This window comes from Hyperolius riggenbachi, chromosome 1 (genome assembly GCF_040937935.1).
Source record: "Hyperolius riggenbachi isolate aHypRig1 chromosome 1, aHypRig1.pri, whole genome shotgun sequence".
NCBI classification, from domain to species: domain Eukaryota; kingdom Metazoa; phylum Chordata; class Amphibia; order Anura; family Hyperoliidae; genus Hyperolius; species Hyperolius riggenbachi.
Window position 1 is genome coordinate 586,021,238 of NC_090646.1, and position 25,448 is coordinate 586,046,685.

General features: G+C 45.5%; 1 protein-coding gene across 2 annotated transcripts in view; it reads left to right on the forward strand.

Moving 5' to 3' along the window:
• Positions 1–1,145: 1,145 nt before the first annotated feature.
• Positions 1,146–25,448, forward strand: part of HEXB (hexosaminidase subunit beta) — a 67,391-nt gene continuing 43,088 nt past the window's right edge. For both annotated transcript variants that reach the window (XM_068248495.1, XM_068248491.1), the window contains exons 1-6: positions 1,146–1,473; positions 8,770–8,918; positions 16,701–16,766; positions 22,242–22,288; positions 24,103–24,213; positions 24,929–25,030. In XM_068248495.1, the coding sequence (XP_068104596.1) occupies positions 1,184–1,473; positions 8,770–8,918; positions 16,701–16,766; positions 22,242–22,288; positions 24,103–24,213; positions 24,929–25,030 (765 nt within the window). In that variant the 5' untranslated portion in view covers positions 1,146–1,183. The remainder of the gene's footprint in view (positions 1,474–8,769; positions 8,919–16,700; positions 16,767–22,241; positions 22,289–24,102; positions 24,214–24,928; positions 25,031–25,448) is intronic.

The window sequence follows — 25,448 nt, forward strand, 5'->3', positions numbered from 1 at the left end:
AGGAAACCCCCACAGACACAGGGAGAACATACAAACTCATTGTAGATGTTGATCTGGATGGGATTCAAACCGGGGACCCAGCGTTACAAGGCGAGAGCGCTAACCACTACATCACCGTGCTGACCATAAATACATCTAGTGTACATTTCTCTATGGTTTCCTTCTGTCCTGCTAAAAGAGTTCAGGTCCAATTTCATTTCTTAAGGGGCCCATACACTGGTCGATTCCGAATCGATTAATCAGAAATCGATTCTATCAAATTCCCCATTTGATCGATTTGCGGCCGATTTTGATCGATTTGATCTGACAGGATGGAAAATCTAGGTCGATCTGCTGCTGGCAGCAGATCGATGGCCCATAGAGTTGCATTGGATCTAATGGTCCAATAATATATTAAAGGGGCCCATACACTCAGACTATTAGCGGCCGATCGATTACAAATCGATTGGCCGATCGATCGCAAATCTTAGTCGATCTGTTGAGATTGCTTATCAATTTGCATTGGACCTAATGGAAATCTGATGGCAAAAAAATGCCATCAGATCGATTTTCAAGATTTCATGGAAATCTGTTCCTAGTAAAAAATGTTCCTAAACACATCAGATAGATCAGAAATCTATCTGATGATCTATCTGCTGCTAATCTAACGAGTGTATGGCCACCTTTAGATCATTCTGAAATCTATTGGAATTAAATCTGTTCCTAGTGTGTGGCACACATCAGATAGATTCCTGTCAGATTGGATTTGACAGGCATCTGACAGAAATCTATCTGACGGTCGAATCTGCCGCAAATCTATAAGTGTATGGCCACCTTTACATGAACACACACAGAAGCATGATCAGAGGAGGGAGCATTATTTGATATTACACGGCCAGACTAGATGCCAGCAGTCACAACTATAATAATGGATGTACATAGCGCAATTATACCGTAGTACTGATCCGGTGCAGCGTACAGGTCTGGGTGTGGTCAGTCAGCACACACGGCTGCAGCAGGCATTCCCTGCAGGGACAGTTTAGCTTCCCGTGCCAGATATAAGTAATGTGAAATAACAAAAACAACATCCAAAACAAGACTGCCGCCGACTTCTCTTCCTGCAGTAAAGTCATGTGGTGGGCGTGGCTTGTCAGTCACATGACAGCTGAGGCTTGTGTGACCGGGCAGGCAGGCAGTGGGGTAGATGCTGCTGTTTGACATGGATGTGGTGCGGCTGTTTCCCGTCCTCTACCTCCTCCTGGCCGCTGCCAGCAATGCCCACCCTCTATCCGGGTACCCGCCGGGGGTGGAGGAGCAGCTGCTGGCGCTGGGGGACCCCGGGTCCTCTCCATACGGTTCTCTATGGCCATTACCCCAGGCTGTGCATACCTGCTCCGCTATTCTATACGTCCCCCCGGCTGAGTTCACCATCGTGCACGGCAAGGGTTCCACTGCGGGGCCCTGGTGTCTGGTGCTGCAGGACGCCTTCCGCAGGTGAGCCCAGTGACTGTCCTGCATGGAGTCTCCTCCCTGTGTGTCCCCTATAGTGGTTGCTGTAACTGCACTGTCTCCTGTCCTGCCTGGTGTCTCTTCCCTGTGTGTCCCCCATAGTGCATGCTGTATCTGTACTGTCTCCTGTCCTGCCTGATGTCTCCTCCCTGTGTGTCCCCCATAGTGCATGCTGTATCTGTACTGTCTCCTCGTTCTGCCTGCTGTCTCTTCCCTGTGTGGCCCCCATAGTAAATGCTGTATCTGTACTGTCTCCTGTCCTGCCAGGTGTCTCTTCCCTGTGTGGCCCCCATAGTGAATGCTGTATCTGTACTGTCTCCTGTCCTGCCAGGTGTCTCTTCCCTGTGTGGCCCCCATAGTGAATGCTGTATCTGTACTGTCTCCTGTCCTGCCAGGTGTCTCTTCCCTGTGTGGCCCCCATAGTGAATGCTGTATCTGTACTGTCTCCTGTCCTGCCTGGTGTCTCTTCCCTGTGTGGCCCCCATAGTGAATGCTGTATCTGTACTGTCTTCTGTCCTGCCTGGTGTCTCTTCCCTGTGTGGCCCCCATAGTGAATGCTGTATCTGTACTGTCTCCTGTCCTGCCTGGTGTCTCTTCCCTGTGTGGCCCCCATAGTAAATGCTGTATCTGTACTGTCTCCTGTCCTGCCTGGTGTCTCCTCCCTGTGTGTCCCCTGTAGTGCCTGCTGTAACTGCACTGTTTCCTGTCCTGCCTGGTGTCTCCTCTCTGTATGTCGTCGCCCCCCCCCCCCCCCCATACTGTATGCTGTAACTGCACCGTCTCCTGCCAAGCCTGGTATCTCCTCCCTGTGTGTCCCCTATAGTGCTTGCTGTAACTGTGCTGTCTCCTGTCCTGCCTTGTGTCCCCTATAGTGCTTGCTGTAACTGTGCTGTCTCCTGTCCTGCCTGGTGTCTCCTCCCTGTGTGTCCCCTATAGTGCTTGCTGTAACTGTGCTGTCTCCTGTCCTGCCTGGTGTCTCTTCCCTGTGTGTCCCCTATAGTGCTTGCTGTAACTGTGCTGTCTCCTCCCTGTGTGTCCCCTATAGTGCTTGCTGTAACTGTGCTGCCTCCTGTCCTGCCTGGTGTCTCCTCCCTGTGTGTCCCCTATAGTGCTTGCTGTAACTGTGCTGTCTCCTGTCCTGCTTGGTGTCTCCTCCCTGTGTGTCCCCTATAGTGCTTGCTGTAACTGTGCTGTCTCCTGTCCTGCCTGGTGTCTCCTCCCTGTGTGTCCCCTATAGTGCTTGCTGTAACTGTGCTGTCTCCTGTCCTGCCTGGTGTCTCCTCCCTGTGTGTCCCCTATAGTGCTTGCTGTAACTGTGCTGTCTCCTGTCCTGCCTGGTGTCTCCTCCCTGTGTGTCCCCTATAGTGCTTGCTGTAACTGTACTGTCTCCTGTCCTGCCTGGTGTCTCCTCCCTGTGTGTCCCCTATAGTGCTTGCTGTAACTGTACTGTCTCCTGTCCTGCCTGGTGTCTCTTCTTTGTGTGTCCCCTATAGTGTTTGCTGTAACTGTACTGTCTCCTGTCCTGCCTGGAGTCTCCTCCCTGTGTGTCCCCTATAGTGCCTGCTGTAACTGTACTATCTTCTGTCCTTCCTGGTGTCTTTTCTTTGTGTGTCCCCTGTAGTGTTTGCTGTAACTGTACTGTCTCCTGTCCCGCCTGGTGTCTCCTCCCTGTGTGTCGCCTATAGTGCCTGCTTTAACTATACTGTCTTCTGTCCTGCCTGGTGTCTCCTCTCTGTGTCCCCTATAGTGTCTGCTGTAACTGTACTGTCGCCTCCCTGTGTCCCCTATAGTGTCTGCTGTAACTGTACTGTCGCCTCCCTGTGTCCCCTATAGTGTGTGCTGTAACTGTACTGTCTCCTCCCTGTGTCCCCTATAGTGTGTGCTGTAACTGTACTGTCTCCTCCCTGTGTCCCCTATAGTGTCTGCTGTAACTGTACTGTCTCATCCCTGTGTCCCCTATAGTGTCTGCTGTAACTGTACTGTCTCATCCCTGTGTCCCCTATAGTGCCTGCTGTAACTGTACTGTCTCCTCCCTGTGTCCCGTATAGTGTCTGCTGTAACTGTACTGTCTCCTGTCCTGCCTGGTGTCTCCTCCCTGTGTGTCCCCTATAGTGCCTGCTGTAACTGTACTGTGCCCTGTCCTGCCTGGTGTCTCCCCTGTGTGTCCCCCCATAGTGCATGCTGTAACTGTACTGTCTCCTCCCTGTGTCCCCTATAGTGCCTGCTGTAACTGTACTGTCCCCTGTCCTGCCTGGTGTCTCCTCCCTGTGTCACCTGCATGTCCCCAATAGTGCCTGCTGCCTCCCATCTACTGCCAGCTGTATCTGTACTGTCTCCTGTTTTGCCTGGTGTCTCTTTCCTGTATGTCCCCTATAGTCCTTGCTACCTCCCATCTACTGCCAGCTGTATCTGTACTGTCTCCAGCCCTGCCTGGTGTCTCTTCACTGTATGTCCCCAATAGTGCCTGCTGCCTCCCATCTACTGCCTGCTGTATATGTACTGTCTCCTCCCTGTGTGTCACTTGTATGTCCCCTATAGTATCATACAAATTTCAAAGCGCTGTAGCAAATCATAAGAGTGCGCTACCACCAGGTTTAGGTAAACCTTTCAAAGTCAATATAGAACATACGATATAATGTCCTCAATAGTGCCTGCTGCTTCCCATCTACTGCCACCTGTATCTGTACGGTCTCCTGCTCTGCCTGGCCTCTCCTCTCTTTGTGTCACCTGTATGTACCCAATAGTGCCCACTCCCTCCCATCTACTGCCAGCTGTATCTGTACTGTCTCCAGCCCTGCCTGGGATCTCTTCCCTGTATGTCCCCAATAGTGCCCGCTGCTTCCTATCTACTGCCACCTGTATCTGTACTGTCCCCTGCCCTGCCTGGTGTCTCCTTCTTGGTAATATGGGAATAAATAATGTACTGTACTCAAAAATGCAGTAACTGCTTTCCAGACATATTATCTCGATCAATGTTATTCCAGTAAATTGAAGCATGCTAGGAGTTTCTGTGCTCTATTACTATTTTATTTGGTACTTGTGTACTATCCCGTCTAGCAGAACGGGATCGGCAGTTAGACAGGCTGGAAAAGTGTGCACTGTGCTTCTTGAGCAGCTGATTCACCACAGATCAGCTGCTCCGTTCCATTCAGCTTTCCTCACTGCGCTGTGTTGTAGCCCGTCCCGAAGTCACAGCACTTGTCTGTGTAAGATGTGAGTAGAGGGGCTGCGCAGCACACTGAATGCAGTGACCTCCGCTCCATAGACAGCAGCCGCTGATCCCCGCTTAGGTAAGCTATCCCCTGGTGGGCTGTGATTAGGGGCGAGACCCCTTTTATAGACCAGCTGTATGATAGCGGACAGATTGCTGCAGGGCACAGCACTGTACATAGCAGGGGGTGTGAGGTGGATCACCTTGTGCTGGTGCTCAGCAAGTCCTCTTCCCTGTAATGTGATTAGGCAGAGTTGGTATGCCGCTAGAATCGCTTGTAATTCCCCCTCCTCCGGGCTGGAAGGCTTCATGCCTCTTTCATTATTGCTCTCTATTGTTCTGCAGTCTGATCGCTGACGGAAAAGCCAACACCGCGCAGCGAGGAAAGCTGTGTGGAACAGAGCAGCTGATCTGTGGTGAATCAGCTGCTCAAGAAGCACAGTGCACACTTTTCCAGCCTGTCTTAACTGCCGAGCCCGTTCTGCTAGATGGGATAATACACAAGTACCTTTTATTTTATGTATTCATATGGCGCCAACATCTCCCGTAGTGCAACAATTTATAAACGCATACAATAATTGGGAGCATAGTACAAGTACAGATTCATACAATTAGGGCCTGTTTCCACTGCACGCAGATTGGATGCAGAAAAACTGACTCCAATGAATGCCTATGGGCCCATAGGCATTCATTGGAGTCAGTTTTTCTGCATCCATTCTGCACCCAATCTGCGTGTAGTGGAAATACTGTAGGCCCTAAATGTGTGGTTTTAAAAACATCACCAATACTGATGGATGTTCAATTGATAAAACAGGAACACAAGGGAAAGGTCCCTGCCCTTGCAAGCTTATAATATAAAGGGTAGTGGGGTGGAGACACCTGGGGAGTAGACGAAGGGGTTAGCAGATGAGGCAGTGAGCTTTAAAAGCTTCATCTACACGGTACAATTTTCCATCTGATCAACCGGTAGAGGTCCAGCAGCGTACAGTGAACTGTGTGTTACTGAGCAGGGGGGCCAGTGCCCCAGCATGCTCCAGTGTAGCGCTGCCCATAGTGATAGTGTGCACAAAAAAGATCTCCTATACTGTACATAAATGGATGCTTTGTGCACATCATTGTTTTTGCAGACCTTGAAAACGGTGACCTTGCGTGCCCCTAAAATATATGTACTGGTTGGAAACAGCTATCTGATGTATAAGACCTAAAGGAACTGTATCAAAGCAGTATTTCCTGTCTTTAATAACGTTTCTAGAGTTGTCACCATGGTGATAAGGCATGTAGTATTCAGGAAACATTTGACCTCAGGCAATCCTAAAGTTAACTCTTCTGTCTTAAGTTAACTCTTCAATCCTTTAAAATAACTCCAGAATTCTAGACGGGCTCCTCAAAAAAGAATGCTAAATATAATTGTCTCCTGCGCCAGCGTGAGTTGTGAGTGTTGCATCATGGGAAACCAAACTTGCTGATTTCTTTCAACTACCTTTTTTGTTTTAAGAACAAAGAATTTATATTTAGCATATTTTTTTTTTTTTTTTTTTTTTTAAGTGAGAGAGCTTTTTGGTCTATTTTAGTCTCTTATTCTATCCTAGTGGTTCTGGGTCACCATGAGCTTTCCGGTGGTTATTTAAGCAAAGTCCTTTTTATAAGTTGCAAAACATCTTAGTTTACAGTATGGAAAAATATCATGTGATAATCCTGATCCAAGCTCGACACACCCTGGGCAAGGTTCACGTGACAGAAGGTGTTTAACTGAAGTTATGCTGTGCTTAGTGTAAACTACAGTATGAGGGCTTGTAAGGACAAACGTTGTGCTTGTAATCCTAGATCTGTTGTACATCTACCTCCTCACTCATGAAATGTAATACAACCTGCAGACAGGCAGCTATGTACACACTTTACATTTTCCTCTTGGAAAATCTCAATCCTGTTTGATTTGGCAGGCTATCCTGCTGTGTAGCGGTATTTCATTGGCTGCCTCTTCTCCCCAAATTAAAGAGGCACTGTAATGACTTGTAGTAGAATGTAGTGAATTATTCAGGATGTTAACTTTTATGTTACTATATATACTCGCGTATAAGCCTAATTTTTTAGCACAAAAATGTGCTGAAACATTACCCCCTCGGCTTATATGTGAGTCAGTGGAGCAGAACAGATGGTGGAGCAAGTTTTGTTACTGGCTCCCTGTTGTGTCCGTGCCCCTATCCCCTACAACATGATGTGCAGAGTGCGCTGCTCAGGACTAACTGTGTCCCCTGGCTTGTGGAGCGGAGCGTGCAAGCAATGCGTCAGAGGTGCAATGATTGGGGACTCTTCCTGTGTGGCAAACACTGTCTCATATCTATGATGCCATCTAGCGGGGCCTTGAGACACAGTTGTATCATCCTTGGGGCAAATCTGGCTATGGGGACGGAGGCTGACTTGTACTGGGGGCACATTTGGCTACTGGGGAGGTGGCTTATATGCGAGTCAATCACTTTTTCCTGGTTTCTGAGGGGAAAGTGGGTACCTCGGCTTATATGCGAGTATATACAGCAAATTAGTTGCGTATAGACCTGCACAGGGGGACATGGAAGCGCGGTGCTTAGCTGATCAGCGTCCAGGATGAAACACGGTGAAACTTGCGCAATCCTGAGTAGTAATAAATCCGATTTTGCTTGCTTGGTGGCATATCAATATAAACCAAACTGTGTGGTTTTGCATTAGCTGCAGACTGTTGCACTTTGCCTTACTGAATAATCCTGAGAAGAGTTTGTTTGGTTTCTCCTTACTTACACTGGAATCACTGGTAAAAGGTAGTAAGACATATTTTACATTCCAAGACACAGCAAATCAAATTCCCGTGTTTTAGCAGTGCAGTGAAGGGGTCAAAGCCTCAAGTTTTTTTTATTTGTGCCTCACTAGTTTTCAAGATTCCTTGACTCCCAGCCCCCCCCCCCCTGCAATTAATGTTAGCAAGTAATGGAAATCCCTCCAGGAGGGACACACACAGAAGAACCTTATTTCTAACCCTTCTATATTTTAGCCAGAAAATGTTATTATTTGAAGATTCACTTAAAGGTGGCCACTAACGAAGGTGGCCACTAACGATCCGATTTCTAATGAAAAATTGTTTGAGCGATCAGATAATTCTGAAAAATTGACTTGGACAGTTAGTGGCCACCTTTAGACCTCTTTCACCCGGGCAGCAGAAAGGCGGTGAATTCACCTCCTGGCAGCTGCTCTCCTGCACCGGCTAGACGCTTGTTAGTGCTTGCTACCGGTGCTAGATAGGTGGAGTCAGATCTGAGCGTGGCCGCAGCCGCGCTCAGTCGACATGTCGCAGTTGTCTGCCGCCTTGTAACACTATCATGTGTCAGCGCTTGGCATGCGTGGGGTTACTACCGTTGCAATTTTTCAGACGGGAGTTCAGCCTCCCGTCTGAAAAGAGGCCTAAGTTACATTTTATTAAAGCATGTTAATCATTGTGTACCTGAGTTTTTTTTTTTTTTTTTTTTTTTTTTTTTTTTTTTTTAAATAAAAATGATTTTACCCTTCTAACGACATATGGTTGATATGCTTTTTTCCCTCTAGTTATTTTACTACTTTCTAGAATACATTTCTAGGATCCATACATTGTAATGCATGTATGTATGTTCTCCCCATGTCTTTGTGAGGTTCCTCTGACCTCTGGGCACTGCTGTTTCCTCCCACATTTGGCCCTATACTACAATGGACATATGACTATTTAGTGTTCTCCCCAGGCTCTTTTAGCCGGGTGCTCCACCCGGCTAATTTTTGTGAGCACCCAGCTGTCTTCGGTTTGCCTCCTCTTCCTATGCTGTAAGTAGAGTTGTACAGAGGAGCAGCAACCATACAATTCTCTGTCATGTCCCATCCGGCTACTTTTTCATGCCACCCGGCTTGAACAAACGTCTAGGGAGCACACTGGCTATTGTAGGGATTAGATTGTGAGTTGTGAGCTCCTCTGAGGGATGGTTAGTGACAAGACTATATATAGATATAGATATATTCTGTAAAGCGCTTTGGAAGATGTTAGTACTATATAAATACTAATAATTCTCTTTTTCCAGATACTATGACTACATGTTCGGTCGCACACGAGGGAAAGCTGTGCCTGTGAGCGGTGAGAGTTCAGACCGGTTAGTACAGCTTCAGGTTATTGTCACCTCAGAGGACAATGAATGTGAAGAGTACCCCAGTGTCCAGTCAGACGAGTCATGTGAGTATTGGGGATTTTACTGCTGAGCAGGTTTTGTGAGTTTCTGTGTGTGCTTCCTCATTCATCTAACCCAGTGAGGTCAGTCATACACATGACTGTATTACCACAGAATGTTTGAAAGCAGAATCTCTATAGAAATAACAAACAGATCATTTGTGAGTACTAATGTACTCAGAGACAGCCTGTGTTACTGCTAGTCCTGGTAGATTCTGTATCCTATTCAGATGAGAACCATTTTAAACCTAAAGCCCACTTGGAGTTGCAGAAATAGTAGCAAAGAATACCGGTGCAAAATAAGAGCAGTTACCCAGAGCAACCAATCATAAATTCCACTCAAGTCTGGCTGTAATTTGATGCTAAAAATTACCTTTTCTTTAAAGGACAACTTTAGTGAGGTACAGTGGTTTGCAAAAGTATTCGGCCCCCTCGAAGTTTTCCACATTTTGTCATATTACTGCCACAAACATGAATCAATTTTATTGGAATTCCATGTGAAAGACACAGTGCTGTACACACATGAGAAGTGGAATGAAAATCATACATGAGTCCAAACATTTAAAAAAATAAATAACTGCAAAGTGGGGTGTGTGTAATTATTCGGCCCTCTGAGTCAATACTTTGTAGAACCACCTTTTGCTGCAATTACAGCTGCCAGTCTTTTAGGGTATGTCTCTACCAGCTTTGCACATCTAGAGACTGAAATCCTTGCCCATTCTTCTTTGAAAAACAGCTCCAGCTCAGTCAGATTAGATGGACAGCGTTTGTGAACAGCAGTTTTCAGATCTTGCCACAGATTCTCGATTGGATTTAGATCTGGACTTTGACTGGGCCATTCTAATACAAGGATATGTTTTGTTTTAAACCATTCCATTGTTGCCCTGGCTTTGTTTAGGGTCGTTGTCCTGCTGGAAGGTGAACCTCCGCCCCAGTCTCAAGTCTTTTGCAGACTACAAGAGGTTTTCTTCCAAGATTGCCCTGTATTTGGCTCCATCCATCTTCCCATCAACTCTGACCAGCTTCCCTGTCCCTGCTGAAGAGATGCACCCCCCCCCCCCCCCCAAGCATGATGCTGCCACCACCATATTTGACAGTGGGGATGGTGTGTTCTGAGTGATGTGCAGTGTTAGTTTTCCACCACACATAGCGTTTTGCATTTTGTCCAAAAAAGTTCCTTTTTGGTCTCATCTGACCAGAGCACCTTCTTCCACATGTTTGTTGTGTCCCCCACATGGCTTGTGGCAAACTGCAAACGAGACTTCTTATTGCTTTTCTGTTAACAATGGCTTCCTTCTTGCCACTCTTCCATAAAGGCCAACTTTTTGCAGTGCACGACTAATAGTTGTCCTATGGATAGATTCCCCCACCTTAGCTGTAGATCTCTGCAGCTCGTCCAGAGTCACCATGGGCCTCTCGACTGCATTTCTGATCAGCGCTCTCCTTGTTCGGCCTGTGAGGTTAGGTGGATGGCCTTGTCTTGGTAGGTGTACAGTTGTGCCATACTCCTTCCATTTCTGAATGATTGCTTGAACAGAGCTCCGTGGGATGTTCAAGGCTTTGAAAATCTTTTTGTAGCCTAAGCCTGCTTTAAATTTCTTAATAACTTGATCCCTGACCTGTCTAGTGTGTTCTTTGGACTTCATGGTTTGTTGCTTCCAATATTCTCTTAGACCAGTGGTGCCCAACCTTTTTTGGCCCGAGGGCCGAACTTTAAATCAAGAAAAATCTCGAGGGCCGGAACACATGCATACAAATTTTCGATGTAAAACTTTAAACATTTTTCTAGTAACAGTTAACATGGTGTTGGAAATGGAAAGAAAACGACAATATAAGAATTGTTGTACTCACCATTTGATGCACATTTTCTTAATGAGAAGTTTGCGGCTGTTTTTCAGAAACCAATTTCTGGATATTTGGCTCCAAATTTGTAACATTTATTCCTAATACAGAATGAAGATGATCATCTGTGATGCGAGAATGTGAGCCAGTTTCTGTGTGGGGCTGCCCGCTCTGTGTGGGGCTGAGGGGGCTGCCTGCTCTGTGTGGGGCTGAGTGGGCTGCCTGCTCTGTGTGGGGCTGAGGGGGCTGTCAGCTCTGTGTGGGGCTGAGGGGGCTGCCCTGTCTGTGTGGGGCTGAGTGGGCTGCCCTGTCTGTGTGGGGCTGAGGAGGCTGCCCTGTCTGTGTGGGGCTGAGGAGGCTGCCCTGTCTGTGTGGGGCTGAGTGGGCTGCCCTGTCTGTGTGGGGCTGAGGAGGCTGCCCTGTCTGTGTGGGGCTGAGGAGGCTGCCCTGTCTGTGTGGGGCTGAGGGGGCTGCCCTTTCTGTGTGGGGCTGAGGGGGCTGCCCTTTCTGTGTGGGGCTGAGGAGGCTGCCCTGTCTGTGTGGGGCTGAGGAGGCTGCCCTGTCTGTGTGGGGCTGAGTGGGCTGCCCGCTCTGTGTGGGGCTGAGGAGGCTGCCCGAGGAGGAGAGGATCGGGTGGTATTGCGTAGTAAAGTATCGGTGTAGTCCCGCGCATACTTGAGAATGTGCTGGTATTCAGCCCCGGGTAGCGCTGGGATAGTTAGAAAGCCTCGCTCATTGGTTAGTGCAGGAACCTTCCTCCAATAGGAATCAGCCTAATTCCTATTGGAGGAAGGTTCCTGCACTAACCAATGAGCGAGGCTTTCTAACTATCCCAGCGCTACCCAGGGCTGAATACCGGCGTGTATGCGCGGGACTACGCCGATACTTTACTACGCAATACCACCCGATCCTCTACCCCTCCGCGGGCAGCCTCCTCAGTCTCCCCCAGCCTCCCCCTCCGCAGGACACCGCTGCGCGGGCCACAGAAACTGGCCTCGCGGGCCACAAATGGCCCGCGGGCCGTAGGTTGGGCACAGCTGTCTTAGACAACCTCTGAGACCGTCACAGAGCAGCTGTATTTGTACTGACATTAGATTACACACAGGTGCACTCTATTCAGTCGTTAGCACTCATCAGGCAATGTCTATGGGCATCTGACTGCACTCAGACCAAAGGGGGGCTGAATAATTACTCACACCCAACTTTGCAGTTATTTGTAAAAAAAAAAAAAAAAAAATCTTTGGAATCATGTATGATTTTTGTTCCACTTCTCATGTGTACACCACTTTGTGTTGGTCTTTCACGTGGAATCCCAATAAAATTGATTCATGTTTGTAGCAGTAATGTGACAAAATGTGGAAAACTTCAAGGGGGCTAAATACTTTTGCAAACTACTGTATATGGAGGCTTCCATATTTATTTCCTTTTAATCAATACCGGTTGCATGGCAGCCCTGCTGGTCTAGCTTACTGCAGTAGTGTTTCAATCGCACCAGAAATAAGCATGCCGTTAATCTTGTCAGATCTGCCAAAAATGTCAAACACCTGATATGCTGCATGCTTGTTCAGGGTCTATGGCTAAATGTATTAGCGGCAGAGGATCAGCAGGATAGCCAGGCAACCGGTATTGTTTACAAGGAAATAAATGTCAGCCTCCATATACTTCTCACTACAGTTGTCCTTTACATTTGTAGCCAGCTAAGGGCCCATTCACACTGGGGCGATTAGCGGGCGTTTACCGCTAATCGCTGAATCGCCAGCAATCGGTAGTGCTTTTAAAAGTTCTAGTGCAAAAGTATATTGCAGTGATCTCACTGCGGCGATTGTGACTATCAACAAGCGCAAATGCGGCGCATGCATTGCTTTTTTTTATGCGATTTGTGAGCGATTGCGATTACAATGTTAAGGAAATGCTAATCGCAAAAGTACAGTGAAATATACAAGCTTATAGCGTAAAAAATGCAGCCGCAAAATGCTAGCGCTAATCGCTAGCGTTTTTTAATCGTAAGTGTAAATGGGTCCAAAGAATTTACAAAAGTCACACCTCAGACTGGATTCATTTGCAACCGTGGCAACAGTATTCTGTGTAGAGTTTGGAGTACTGTTGTCGCCTTACTGTTAGAAATCAGCAGTATTGGCTGTCAATTATTCAAAGTACATTAACTAATCCAGTGACTGGTAGGTCTGTGGAGATGGGAGGGGGGACCACACCATGGCACACAATGCAGCGGTTTCTTGTGGGAAGGTTAAGCTTGGGAACAATTTGCTTAGCCATCTGTATTAAAGATCTGGTATGTCCAATGCTTAAACTAGCTCGGAGCACTTCTGGATACATGCAAACATGCTCGACACTTGGCCTAAATGGAATGTTGATACTCACAAAATTGGAACTTATTGGTAACTGAAAAGCTATTTGAAGAACTTATTCAAAGTTATGGATACATTTATTGTACACCAGGGACATTTCTCCTCTTCACTTTTTCACTTGCACATCGGAAGCATTAAAGGTATCCATCACCCAGGCACACAGAAGGGTTTAAAATGGCAGCCAAATTGTTATATATATGGTGAAAATCTAGTGTGCGTACAGTAAACACTCCCCCCCCCCCCCCCCCCCCCCCCTTTCCCCAATGTGTTGCAGAGAGATCGGGTGTGTTGGCTCACTGTGGCCAAGTGCAGACCAAAGGCATTGTTCTTCTGTGTATGCCCCCAGCCCATTGTGCATCTCCCTCCTCCTTCTCCTCCTCGCTCTCTAGCAATAGCACAGATTGCTAGACTGTAGGCTAGCAGCATGTCTGTGCAGCACTTGGCCCTAAACAATCATCTGAGGGATCGAGTTTCGTTCCCAGCGGGGAACAGTACTTATACATGTGTACTCACCTTATAGTGGAATTATACTCCCAAAACTAAAATTCCATCAACTACTCTTAGCTACATACTGTAAAATAACATTTGAAAGTATTCCCTGTTTGTAAAAATGTGTATTTTCACTGCAGAGAGCAGCAGAAGCTTGTTTATCTCTGGTCACCAGCAAATGTACCCATTGCTGGCTGTCTGCATGTATCTTCACTCTCCCACTGCTGAATGGACTCATCACCCTGGCAACGGCTGAATCACATCAGCAGTAAAGGAGGAGGGCAGAGGGAAGGCACATGCCTCAGAGACTTTGAGCCTGCAATGATTACATTTTGTCAATGAGCCAGAGATGAGCTATCTTGTACTACTCTCTTCTGTGACAATACATGTTTTAGACACTAAAGGCCTGGGAATCCTTTTAAATGTTCTTTTATGTAACTAACAGTAACTGAAATTTTAGTTTTGGGAGTATGCATTGTTTGTGCCTTAATGCTTGTGGGATGATCAATTTCAGATCTGGCCTTTATTGAAATTTGATCAAGAACAAGTGTTGCATGTTGGTATTATTTGGAGAGTAAAGGATCACTTGCTGGATTTCAGATTCTATTGATCTGCGTATGACCAGCTTAAAGCAAATTTGAAGCAAAATGTAATTTTAAAATAGTTTTTTAGGTACTTACATCTCTCCGTGGCCTTCAGTATCTGATGCTGCACCACAAGATAGCACAGCCACAAATGAGTGCATTTTCACTGCGCATGCATACGTTCACAAACCTTGCATGTCCAGTAAAAGTTGCTTGCAAACGTCGTCTTTATGGGCGGTTTATTAACTCGCGCATGGCCTGTGCAAATTCACTCTTCATGTTTGCTGGGCATGCTTGGTTCGTGAAATGGTGCATGCTCAGTGCAAATTCTCGGTTACTGTGCATGCTTGGTTTGTGAAATGGTGCATGTTCAGTGCACATCTGCTCGTTCACGATCACCGGTACCTCTGAACTAACACTGCCCGGTAGGCCTGAACGATTTTAGGAGAAAATTGAATTGAGCGATTTCTGTCTGAAATTGCGATTTCAATTCACGATTTTCTTCATATCAAGCTTTGTTTCCCCTCTTTGCCTGTTTGTTCCCCCTCTGTCCCCCTGTCTCGCTTTGTGCCCCCTTGGCATCTTTATGCCTCCTCTGGGTCTCCCTCTTGCCCCCATTGTGTCTCTGTGCCCACTCTGTGTCTCTCTGTGCTTTCTCTGTCCCCCAATCTACATCAGTTCTGGACATAGCTTCCAGCACGAGTCCAGCGATGGCCGTCTATCCGCTTCGCCTCCTGCAGGCTCTAATGCACGGAATACTTCCTGTATGTTATGGGACATACAGGAACCCAGAGTTTTGCCAAGCACAAGAGCCGGCAGAAGGTGATAGAGGACGGACAGTGTTTCGACTTGTGCGGAAGGTATGTCCAACGCTGCGGGCCGCACGTGACGGAACTTTGGGGAAGTTTGAAGCCGCTTCTTCAAACTTCCCCCATGTGGAAATGACGTGATCACGATAATTGCCGCTTTGACTATCCTGAAATTGTGATCTTGGTGATCACGATTTCGGATTAAATTCGATTTATGTTTCAGGCCTACTGCCCGGCAGTTGAATAAGATCTTTGAATGGGAGACATACTGGAATCCACAGAGCTGTTAGTGCTTGCAAAAACATATGGGAACACCACCTATTATTCTCAATTAAAATATCAGCTCAGATACCATTTAACTGTCACTTGTTCACTCTTAGTATAAGGTCCCTACAGCCTATGGGTAGTTTTAGGAAGATAAGTCAGTTAACTTGCCAGCATACTTTTGAATTGTGTGAGAGCATCCAACCTCCATGCAGATCCTGACTAGGGTTTGAACCTGGGACCGTAGTGCTCTCATGTCCATAGAAATGCACAGGAAAGTAGCTCTGGGAGCTATCCTTCAATGTCCTGTGTGTATAAGTCAGACTTGGCTTTCTGCTGCCTGGGTTCCCGCTGGGTAGATTTCCGCACACTTTTGTTATGCATCGGAAAGAAAGGGCAATCTCCTCAGCAGACATCAGTAAGCATGACAGACATTTAGGCCTAGTGCACACCGAGCGGTTTTTGGAGCGATCTGCCGGCCGCATCCGCCTGGAAAATCGCTTGGCTAATGTATTGCAATGGGATGGTGCACACCGGCGGTTTCAGGTTTTTGCCAAGCCGCAAACGCGCCTCCTGCTGCGCGTTTGCGGATTTCGGAAGCGTTTCGTCCTCAATGTAAAGTATAAGAAAAACGCAAACCGCTCTGAAAAACGCTAGATTAGAGCGGTTTGCCAGGCATTTTTGTTACAGAAGCTGTTTAGTAACAGCTTTTACTGTAACAATATGTGTAATCTGCTACACAAAAACGCACCCAAAATCGCTAGGTATGTTTAGAAAACCTCTCTAAACATACCTAGAATCGCTCTGAAATCAGCTCCCAAAACCGCTAGCGTATTGCAGATCTGCTAGCGGTTTTGGTGTGCACTGGGCCTTAGAACTGATACTCACTGGCTGCGTTTTTGTATATCCTTCCTTACGTCTTCCATGCACTTTTCAGAAGTCAGGTTTTGATTGGCTTTTCGCTTGCCACTGTTAAATGCCCTACTCTGGATGGTACACTATACAACCTCCTCTTCTCTTCATCTGCATAGACGTTTGGGTGTAGTGCTGATTTGTTACTCTACCTCTCACCCTGCCCACTCCATTTTCCAGCTTATTCCTTCAGGTGTGAGATCATTCAGTTGCAACAAAAACTTCCAGGCACAGGAACAGCTTCTGCCTTCAGGCGTTAGCCATGCCTAATGCAGAACACGCTAGAGCTGCTAGGACTTGAAAGCATTCCGCACGGAGCTAAAAATCAACACTTCTTACCCTGTTTGTTGCCGCTTTAACTTCTATAGTGTCCTTGACTTGTAATATCTATACTGTCTGTCCTTGTACTGCGTTGTCTGTGTTTGTTAAGCAACTGCTAAGTCGAATAAGTGCAAACTTAATTTTGGCCAAATTGAATTGATTCTGATTGTTTATGAAAATAATTTGTATTTTTCTTTGTAGATAAGCTGGTAGTTGATGATAATGGAGCTATTATACAGGCCAATAAAGTCTGGGGTGCTCTCAGAGGTAAGTACCCTTTAAGTAATGTCTTGAATACAGTAGTGCTGTAGTGGCTTAATGCTGATCTCTCTTGCATTGCTGCTGCATAGGAAGCAGTGGTGCACAGTGAGCACTATTGCAGGTGTGATCACGCGCTAGTTGGGTGTTCATCTGTTATTGATCAAAGGACAAAGATGGCGTGCACCATCCGTCTGTTACCTGTGTTTATTGCAAAATACATCCAATTGTGGCAATCAGAAAACCACATACAATATTAGCATACCTATGTTGTGTTCGGTGTTGCTGCGAGTGGCAGAGGTGACAGTGGGGATGATGGTGGGCCTTGCGACGGCCGTTTCGCGTCCTCAACAGATGCTTGGTCACGCTGCGTTCCACAGGTGTGATCACGCGCTAGTTGGGTATTCATCGGTTATTTCAATGGTGGTTCAGAGCTGAATACGTTTCTCCAAACCTGCTCTGAGTGGTTCTGAATAAAGGATTTCTGTTTAAATACAAAGCTGATTTTGTGTCAGGAACACATTATGTCGCTTCACCCATGAGTAAATTATTCAGTAATTGATTTGTTTCTGATGACCGGAAGATCTTTTTACCTTTACCCAGGTAGAATGGTCCTGCCGTAGGAACTCCACACTGTTTCTGACTTCCCCTCATAGGCAGGATGGGTGAAGGTGCATGCGTGTGGGGAGGGTTCATGCCCTGCTTTTGTGTATATACTGTATCCGGGAAGTAAAGAGAAATGGCCAGATGCTGGAGCTAGTCTACTTTAGGGGACCCACCGTAAATCCCCATAGAGAATTTGAGCTGGGCTGAAAACAGAACGAATCTCCGCTTTCAGCTCTTTTAAACCCCCACAAGCCATATATCTATGGAAAGCTGAGAATCTGCTCTACCAAATGATGTTACTTTCGGTGAGCAAAAAGTGAAACTCACCGTGTACGAGCCGCCGAACGGCCGCGATCGCGGCTCCGTCGGCCATCTTACATCTCTACTGCTCCTATTTTTTCTCCCTCCTCATTGGAGGGATTGTTAGCTGGGGGGCATGCCAGAAACTGCTGTCCCTTCTCCCCGGACAAGGCTCAAACCCACAAGTAGCTACTGACTGTACTTTCCCTCCCTAGAAATATCAGCAACTTCTGAATAAGACTGAATAAGTGCTAGGCATTGCTAGGATTAGAAGACTCACAAGTTACCACCTCTACCGGCCTTCAGGGCTGAGAAAATAATAGTTTGGCCGACTGAAATTCAAACTGTACCGAACAGAAGAAGTTTAGATTTCACGTTTTTTTTTTTTCTCTGGCACGCCCCCAGCTAACAATCCCTCCAATGAGGAGGGAGAAAAATAGTAGCAGCAGAGATGTAAGATGGCCGACGGAGCCGCGATCGGCGGCTCGTACACGGTGAGTTTCACTTTTTACTCACCGAAAGTAACATCATTTGGTAGAGCAGATTCTCAGCTTTCCATAGATATATGGCTTGTGGGGGTTTAAAAGAGCTGAAAGCGGAGATTCGTTCCGTTTTCAGCACAGTTTAAATTCTCTATGGGGATTTACGGTGGGTCCCCTAAAGTAGACTAGCTCCCAGATGCTCTTAAAACAGAATTTACAGTAGAAATTTCACCTTTGGTTCAGTAGGTAGAAAAAAACAGTCTTGTAAAAGTAATACTTTTTAATGGCTAACTGATAAATAATGCAAGCTTTCTGGGATCTAGTCCCCTTCTTCAGGCATATTTCTAGATGTTAGCTGTAGTAAAACACTGATGCAGCGAAATAGCAAACATGAAAATGGCAGTTGTGTTGGTTGCTGTTTAGCAGTTAGATGTCAGGTGATCAGCAGGCTGGAGCCAGTGAGCTTATGCAAGCAAACATGAAATCTAGCAGGTTTCTGAAGATAGTGAAGCCAAGTCAATCATGTTACATAAGGAGTCATGAATCCCATTACACAATTTAAACCTTCTGTTAATGTCTTGAACATTTTCATAAATTTGTACTCAGAAATCTTTCTTGCTTGTTCATTTTTGAAGTTACCCTTAAAGAAAATTAAAAGTCAAAATAAACATACACAAGTCATACTTGCCTTCCATGTAATCTACTCCTCAGTGTCTTTCTCCTCTCCCGCGTCCTGTGTGTTCACTGTGATCAAGGGAATTTTCCGTCCTCCATTTTGAAAATGGCCATTACCCCACAACTGCTTCCTGGTCAGCACACCGTTAAACTGTAACATCGCCCACTTGAGCCATAGGGAAACATGGACATTACCTGGTACATCAGTTTTCCTCTCAGCTATAACTGACAGCAACTGATATTTTACTGATCTGACAAAATATTGTCAGAACTGGAAGGAATTGTCAGAAGAAAATGGTGAGCTTCTGAGAGGAACTGATGGCAAGGTAACTATGTAATGTTCATTTGAAGTTACCTCATGTGTTTATTTATTTTTTTACTCAGTACAGGTTCTCTTTAAGAACAAGTACTTTTAGATCTTGCATGCTGTGTCCTGGTTCACAGAAGTGTTGGCCCACTGGTGTGTCCATTTTACCCTCATTAATTTTAAAGCGGTGATGGTTCATTCTTGTGCGCAGTTTTTGTCCTGTTTCTCCTATATAGATTCCTCTTGAGGGGCATTTCATGCAGCGTATCATGTATACAACATTGGATGATTCACAGGGAATATGGAAATTTGCCTGAAGAAGGGGACTAGATCCCAGAAAGCTTGCATTATTTAACGTTATCAGTTAGCCATTAAAGGGTATTACTTTTACAAGACTTTGTTTTTTTCTACCTACATATATTGTTTGGCTAACACGGTACAGAAACATTTTTACTACTATCACCTTTGGTTCAGTAATTATCTACATTATTATTATTATTATTATTATTATTATTATTATTATTATTATTATTATTATTACTTGGCGCATGTGTGTTCCGCAGCTCTTTTTATAGAGTCTATGGTCACATAATTATCTGTTCCTCAGAGGAACTCCCACTCTAATTCCTTCCATGGTCCTAGTCTAATGTCTCAATGTTTTAGGTACTCGAATCAATAAGTTAGACCTAGTGCACACCAAAAAACGCTAGCAGATCCGCAAAATGCTAGCAGATTTTGAAACGCTTTTTCTTCTTCTTTTTTTTTTTTTTTTTTTTTTTAGCGTTTCAGCTAGCATTTTGCGGTTTTGTGAAGCGTTTTTGGTGTAGTAGATTTCATGTATTGTTACAGTAAAGCTGTTACTGAACAGCTACTGTAACAAAAAACGCCTGGCAAACCGCTCTGAAGTGCCGTTTTTCAGAGCGGTTTGCGTTTTTCCTATACTTAGCATTGAGGCAGAAACGCGTCCGCAATCCCAAATCTGCAGCAGCCCGGGAGTATGCGTTTCTGCAAAACGCCTCCCGCTCTGGTGTGCACCAGACCATTGAAATACATTACCCTAGCGGATCCGTACCCGCAAGCGGATCGCAAACTGCAGCAGAACCGCTCTGGTGTGCACTAGGCCTTAGAGAATAGTGTTCTCCCCAGGCTCTTCTAGCCGGGTGCTCCACCCGGCTAGATTTGGTGACCACCCGGCTGTCATCGGCTCACCTCCTCCTATGCTGTTAGCACAGTTGCCCTGCATTTTCAACTCGCCCCAACCGGCTACTTTTTCATGCCACCCGGCTGGAAAAAAATTCTGGGGAGAACACTGGAATATACAGTGTGTGTGTATGTATGTATGTATATCGATTCGAGCACCCAAAACATTGCCGGTAGATGTAGGTTCGGAGGGCTTTGGAAGGCCGAGTGCTCCTGAAGATGGGTGGCTCTGTACTGCACTTGCATGAGAGCGCAAGAGAGCATGATCGCTCGTGTGCAGTATGGAGCTGGCCGTCTCCAGGAGCACTCGAGCTCCCGAAGACTTCCAAAGCCTCCTGCAGCGGCAGAGAGCAGTATTCAACTGATCGGTCGAATAATGCTATGGGGGTGTCGGTGCTGGAACGAGGGATCCGTGAGAGGAACGGGAAGGCTCTATGCAGTGTTCCCCAACCCTGTCCTCAAGGCCCACCAACAGTGCATGTTTTGTGGAAATCCACAGAGGTAGGTAATCAGCTCTGCTGAGACACTAATTACCTCACCTGTGATTGTGTAGTTTTCTGAAAAACATGTACTGTTGGTGGGACCTGAGGACAGGGTTGGGGAACTCTGCTTAGGACCCAGAGCCTTCCCTCTCTTTAGGTAAGTATATGTTTTTTTGTTTTGTTTTACAGGTTCCCATTATCTTTAATGCAAATTTATATGTTGTGCGTTGCAGACAAAATATATCAACACAAAATGCATGGAAAAAAGGAAAGGCTGATCTGGGTTCAAGATTACAACAATCTAAACTCCATAGCTGTAGTAATGTCAAATGTGGCTGTAATTGAGGTGGTGAGATCTCAACACTGCACACTTGCATGTAGCCAGGGTTAGCTGGATAGTGTACTGGTAAGGTTGTTGCCTTTGATGTATGATTTTAACATTTTACCAGAGTTTGAATTCTGGTCCAAGCCAGTACATAAAACAGGAGTCTTTGGGCAAAGGCTCCCTAATGCTCCTGATCGCCCTTGGAGCGCGCGCTAAGTGGCTGCAACTCTGAATTGCTTTTAGTCCTTCAGGCGAAAAGCGCAATATAAATGTTCTTTGTCTTGCCATACAAAACTAATATACCAGTTTAAAAGCCTGTTTCACACTTGAAGCGCAAAACGCTGGGTGATTGCGATTTTGCGGCAATAAATGTTTTTTTTGTTTTTGTTTGTTTGTTTGTTTGTTTTTTTTGTTTTTTTTGCTACAATGTGCGATTCCCATTCAAGAGAACAAGAATCTCATCACAATTGCCATTAAATGCTGCATGTAGTACGTTTGCAGTTTAGGCAAATCGCAAACACTGCAGTGATGATCGCATAAGGATACCTTAGTCACAGCACTTTGCTGATCGCTGGTGATCTGTAAAGTGCTCACCAGAAACGCCCAGGTGTGAACCTGTCCTAAAAGGAGGTGGCGTTTTGGGTAGCTTAGCGCTCTCGCCTTGTAGCGCTGGGTCCCCAGTTTGAATCCAAGCCAAGTCAACATCTTCAAGGAGTTTATATGTCCTCCCTGTGTCTGTGTGGGTTTCCTCTGTGCACTCCAGTTTCCTCCCACATCCCCAAAACATACAAATAAGTTAATTGGCTTCCCCCTAAAACTGGCCCTTGACTACGATACATGCGCTACAAGACATAGACCTATGACTGGTGGGGATTAGATTGTGAGCCCCTCTGAGGGGACAGTCAAGTGACAAGACAACATATACTCTGTACAGCGTTGCGTTAGATAAGTACTGTATAAGTACTAAATAATAAGAGGTGTGATTTTTTTTTTTTTTTTTTTTTTTTTTTTTATCTTGTGTTGGCAGACTGCAACTGCTTTCTTTCTCCTTTAACAGCTGCACTGACCAAATAAAATGTTTGTTTTTTGTTTTTCCCCCATATCAAGGTCTTGAGACATTCAGCCAACTGATTTATGAAGATAGCATTGGAGCAGTAAGTACTACTATTATTCATGATGTTTATTCACCCCAAACCTCTCCCCCCTCCCCAAGCTTCCCACTTTCACAGCAGTTTTGCAGTTATTGGATAAACTCAATGAAATGGTTGTGTTTGATGTGCCATGTAGTAACTATGTATGGCCTTAATGTACAGTCTGCTGCTATTACATGCTCAGGAGAGCAGAGGCTGAGCAGTCACCAGGTACACACAAAGCTCTTCCTTGCAGAAACCCTGCCTTGTGGCACTGCTTGCTGTTTGCTCAATGCTTCTTCCACAGTGGTCTGGGTGTATCCATGTCTTTCACTTGGCCCCAGGCAAGATTGTTTAATTGTTTGACTAAGCTTGCCGAAACATAAACATTTCCATCATTCTAATCAATGCTACTGATTTGATCTGGCCTTTGTCCACATTGTAATTATACATTAAAGGCGTGCTACAGGCTCTAAACAAAAACCTCTAGTGCAGGGCAAAGGTGTCAGGCTCCATATTCCTCTGACTTCGTGTGCTTTAAATAGAATCTGGACGCCAGTGAAAATAATGTAATGAACAAAAGGGCTTAATGTTTACAATAATTATGTATAAATGATTTAGTCAGTGTTTGACCATTGTACCAGCTTTCTTCTCCCTGATTTACATTCTGACATTTATCACATGGTGACATTTTTACTGCTGGCAGGTGATGTCAGTGGAAGATATAAACAGCTGTTCTTTCCCACAATGCAATGGGGTTCACAGACAGGAAACTGTCAGGACCATGATTCTGACATCACACTGTGGGAGGGGTTTCACCACAATATCAGCCATACAGCGCCCCCTGATGGTCTGTTTGTGAAAAGGAATAGATTTCTCATGGGAAAAGGGGTATCAGCTACTGATTGGGATGCAGTTCAATTCTTGGTTACGGTTTCTCTTTGAAAAAACAAAGCAGATACTCAGCTGAGGAGAGGGAAGGCTCTGGGTCCTAATGAGCCTTACCGTTCCTCCCACGCGTTCCATTGCTGGCTCCCCTCGTTCAAACCCCCTGCCACAGGAGGCTTCAGACGTCTTTAGGAGCCCGAGTGCTCCCGAAGATGGCAACTCCGTACTGCGCTTTGGCAAGAGAGCCTGCTTGCGCATGGGCAGTGCGAAACTGCCTGTCTTCAGGAGCACTCGGGCTCCTAAAGACTTCTGAAGCCTCCCGCAGCATTACAGAGCAGGCTTCGACCCATCTGTCGGAGATGCTAATGGGAAAGCCAGCGCTGGAACAAGGGAATCGGGAGAGGAGAAGGAAGAACCTATCGCCTTAGATCAGTAACTCGGGGGGGGGGGGGGGGGTGCACTTCACACTCGTTTTAAAGATGTGGAGGGAGGGTAAATCCCACCATGACAGTTGGCACATGGGATTTATCAGCAGGTCAGTGAGACACTTGCTAGCATTATTAGAGGTTGTCAATGAGATACTAAAAATTCCTGTTTTTGTGGAAATTGAATGCCAATTGTATGCAACTCAATGTGTCCAATCAGATTCACTTCCTGCCTATTTTATTGTCCCGTTTCTAGGCTGTGGGCCATTTGCAAGCAAAGTTTTTAGAAAACTCATTTGACCAACTTTGTCCAATGAGCAGGCAAGGTGCACTGCTTCCATTCCTATTTTGTCCAATAAGCTGGCAGTCAAGAGTGCTCATAATTAATATGTAATGACAATGCACCGAAGAGCATTATATCTAAATTTGCCATGTGCCGATTTGTGAATTAGCAAATTGGTGTTTGCTTTTTCTGTTTTTGTTTGTTTTACTATAAAAATAAATTTTTTATTTTTTTTTCCCCAGCACCTTATAAATAAAACGGTAATTACTGACTTTCCGAGATTCCCGCACAGAGGAGTCCTGCTGGACACATCCAGACATTATCTGCCTGTGAAGGCCATCCTTAAAACTTTGGTGAGTACTAGGGCTGTTCCCTTTTGTGAGCTGAGTCCCTGTTTCACTCTGTTGCGTTCTGCTTAGATCAGGAAATGGTGATGCTGAGCAGCATAAAACTGCATTGTTATAGCAATAAACTGTTACTAAAGGACATCCAAGGTGAAATTGAACTGATGAGATAAACAATTGTATTTATCCTCTTACTCATAAAAATGACTTTCTTCCCTTTTTTTTTTTTTGTTTTTTTTTGTCTTGTTTTTGGTTTTTTTCTAGATATCCCACCACAGTTTTTTTTTTTTTCTTATATTTGAATCCGCTTTTTAAGGTTTTACTGCCTCATTGTCTCTGCTCAATGACACATTCATTGAAGTATGCCAGAGTTAACATTTGTGAACTGTTGACCCTTTCTGTCTCTTTCCTTTTCTCTTAAGCCATTTACTGCCAGGGAAGTGGTTTATGGCTGTAATTCCTTATCTGTGAGAGTTGCGCTATAGTTAGACCCAGACAGTGACTGTCACTTGCATAACTTGATGTTTAAATCTTTCAGGCAGAGAAAGTGGGGAAAAAAGGAACATAGCATAGTCATGTGTGTGCTTGGAACTGTACATACACATGCCTATCTCATCATGTCACGTGTCACCTCAGATGTCCTTTAAGCTTATGCATGGGAGGAGGGAAACTATCCATACATATAACATTTTTCTGCAAATAAATTTTTTCCCTCCTCTTTCAGGATGCAATGTCCTTTAACAAGCTGAATGTCTTCCATTGGCATATTGTGGATGACCCGTCTTTCCCTTACCAGAGTGAAGTTTTCCCTGAACTGAGTGACAAGGTGGGTGACTATAGTGCAGGGTCCTTGTGAGACCAGCCTATTAACTCTTCTGCATGCAAGACATGCCCCTTTTTATAGGATGACTCCAATTTTTGACTGGAGCTATATAATCCAAAAGGGTATGGCTGTAGGATGGTTCAATATTTAATATCTATAAGGCAATCCTGATGTGAATTTAAATACAGCAGTTACGTAAAGGTCAACTAAAGTGAGAGGGATATGGAGGCTGCCATATTTATTTCCTTTTAAAGAATACCAGTTGCCTGGCTATTCTGCTCATCCTCTGCCTCTAGTACTTGTAGCCATAGTCCCTGAACAAGCATGCAGAAGATCAGGCGTTTCTGACATTGTCAGATCTGACAAGATTAGTCAATCTACTTTAGTAGATTAGTCTCCTTGGCAAATGCCAACCTTCATA